General features: G+C 47.8%; 1 protein-coding gene across 2 annotated transcripts in view; it reads left to right on the top strand.

Annotated features, from left to right (window-relative positions):
* SGPP2 (sphingosine-1-phosphate phosphatase 2) overlaps positions 1-953 on the top strand; it is a 112,558-nt gene extending 111,605 nt beyond the window's left edge. For both annotated transcript variants that reach the window (XM_003784908.1, XM_023510432.1), the window contains one exon: positions 299-953. In XM_003784908.1, the coding sequence (XP_003784956.1) occupies positions 299-850 (552 nt within the window). In that variant the 3' untranslated portion in view covers positions 851-953. The remainder of the gene's footprint in view (positions 1-298) is intronic.
* Positions 954-1,883: the final 930 nt, after the last annotated feature.

The following is a 1,883-nucleotide window of genomic DNA, read 5'->3' as shown; positions in this document are numbered from 1 at the left end:
CCCGCCACAATGCCCTGCTCCTTTTTTGTTGCAGTTGTCATTGTGTAGCTGGCCCCGGCCGGGTTCAAACCCGCCAGCCTTGGTGTATGCGGCCAACACCATAACCACTCTGCTGTGGGCGCCGAGCCCTCATTTCAAATTTTTACAGCCTTAAGCTTTCTTTAAACGTGTACTGTAAAACAAAACAAGGCAAAAATTATATTTTAAATATCAAATTAACCATATTTTACTCAAAATGTCACGTGTATAAAAGGATGAACTTGTTGGCTTATACTGTTCTTTTCTCTCCTTCTCAAAGGATGTACTGGGTGGCGTCCTGATCACCGGGCTCCTCATTGTCCTCACGTACCCAGCCTGGACACTAATTGACTGCCTGGACTCGGCCAGCCCCCTCTTCCCCGTGTGCGTCATAGTCGTGCCGTTCTTCTTGTGTTACAATTACCCTGTGTCTGATTACTACAGCCCTACCAGAGCGGACACCACCACCATTATGGCTGCTGGGGCTGGGGTGACTATAGGATGCTGGATCAATCATTTCTTCCAGCTTGTGTCCAAGCCGGCCGAATCACTCCCTGTCATTCAGAACATCCCACCGCTCACCACTGACATGTTAGTTTTGGGTCTGACCAAATTTGCAGTGGGAATTGTATTGATCCTCTTGGTTCGTCAGCTTGTACAGAATCTCTCGCTGCAAGTGTTATACTCGTGGTTCAAGGTGGTCACCAGGAACAAGGAGGCCAGGCGGAGACTGGAGATCGAAGTGCCTTACAAGTTTGTTACCTACACATCTGTGGGCATCTGTGCTACAACTTTTGTGCCAATGCTGCACAGATTTTTGGGATTACTGTGAGCCTCAAACAGTTGGAAATGAGCCCACTGGACATGAGAAGCAAGACATAGGAAAGTTGTAGGTGGGCAAGCGTTAACTCATTTTTCTTAAAAAAAAAAAAAAATAGCCAAGAACAGTGGCTCATGCCTATAATCCTAGCACTCTGGGCAGCCAACACAGGTGGATTGCTTGAGCTCAGGTGTTCAAGAGTTTGAGACCAGCCTGAGCAAGAGTGAGAACCCATCTCTACTAATAATAGAAAAATTAAGTCAGGTATTATGGCAGGAACCTGTAGCTACTTTGGAGGCTTAGGCAGGAGGATCACTTGAACCTAAGAGTCTGAGGTTGTTATGTTATAGCTAGGGTGACACCACAGCACTCCAGTTTGGGCTACAGAGTAAGAATCTGACACACACACACACACACAAAAGAAAGAAAATCTTCAGTCACAGGGTGATGCTACAGTTGAACCCAGGTGAAAAACCACAATTAAGATCTTTAGGTACATCTCCCCCAGCCCCCGTTCTGTTACTTGATCTTTGGACCTAGTCATGTGCTGGTAGAAATTGTGGCCTGGCTTAGGAATGGCTCTGAGCCACACTGAGTTCTAGTGAGCCGGCAGAGACGGGGGTGGGGAGGTGGGGGTGGGGGAATGGGGAGGCTGGAAGTGGAGCATTTCTTTTCATTTAGGGCCTTTGCTGAGCCCTGAATCTCATTTCCAAAAGGGGGACTTTGTTCCCCATATGAAACTGCATTCCCTGGTCAGGGTATCTTCCTTGTTATGATCTAAATGAACTGTGTCTGCTGGGGTGGTGAGAACACTCTGAAATTAAGCTTGCTGTGCAAAGCTTAAGGTGGCACAGCTATGAGGTCGGGGGAAGAGCCTGCTTTCCTTTAGGTGCTGTGAAATAGGGACCCCTCTTCCTTCTCCGTACATTTTGCAGGATTCCAGGCACACTTACCATGTTCTTCTGAGCCATGAAATAAATCAGCTGCTTCCACCTTACCAGGGAGGTGGGGGTTGGCCTTCAGCACAAGTGGACAGACACATCTG

The sequence above is a fragment of the Otolemur garnettii genome, unplaced genomic scaffold (assembly GCF_000181295.1).
Source record: "Otolemur garnettii isolate 467f Iridium unplaced genomic scaffold, OtoGar3 scaffold00013, whole genome shotgun sequence".
Lineage (NCBI taxonomy): Eukaryota > Metazoa > Chordata > Mammalia > Primates > Galagidae > Otolemur > Otolemur garnettii.
This window is presented reverse-complemented; position numbering and strand designations above follow the sequence as displayed.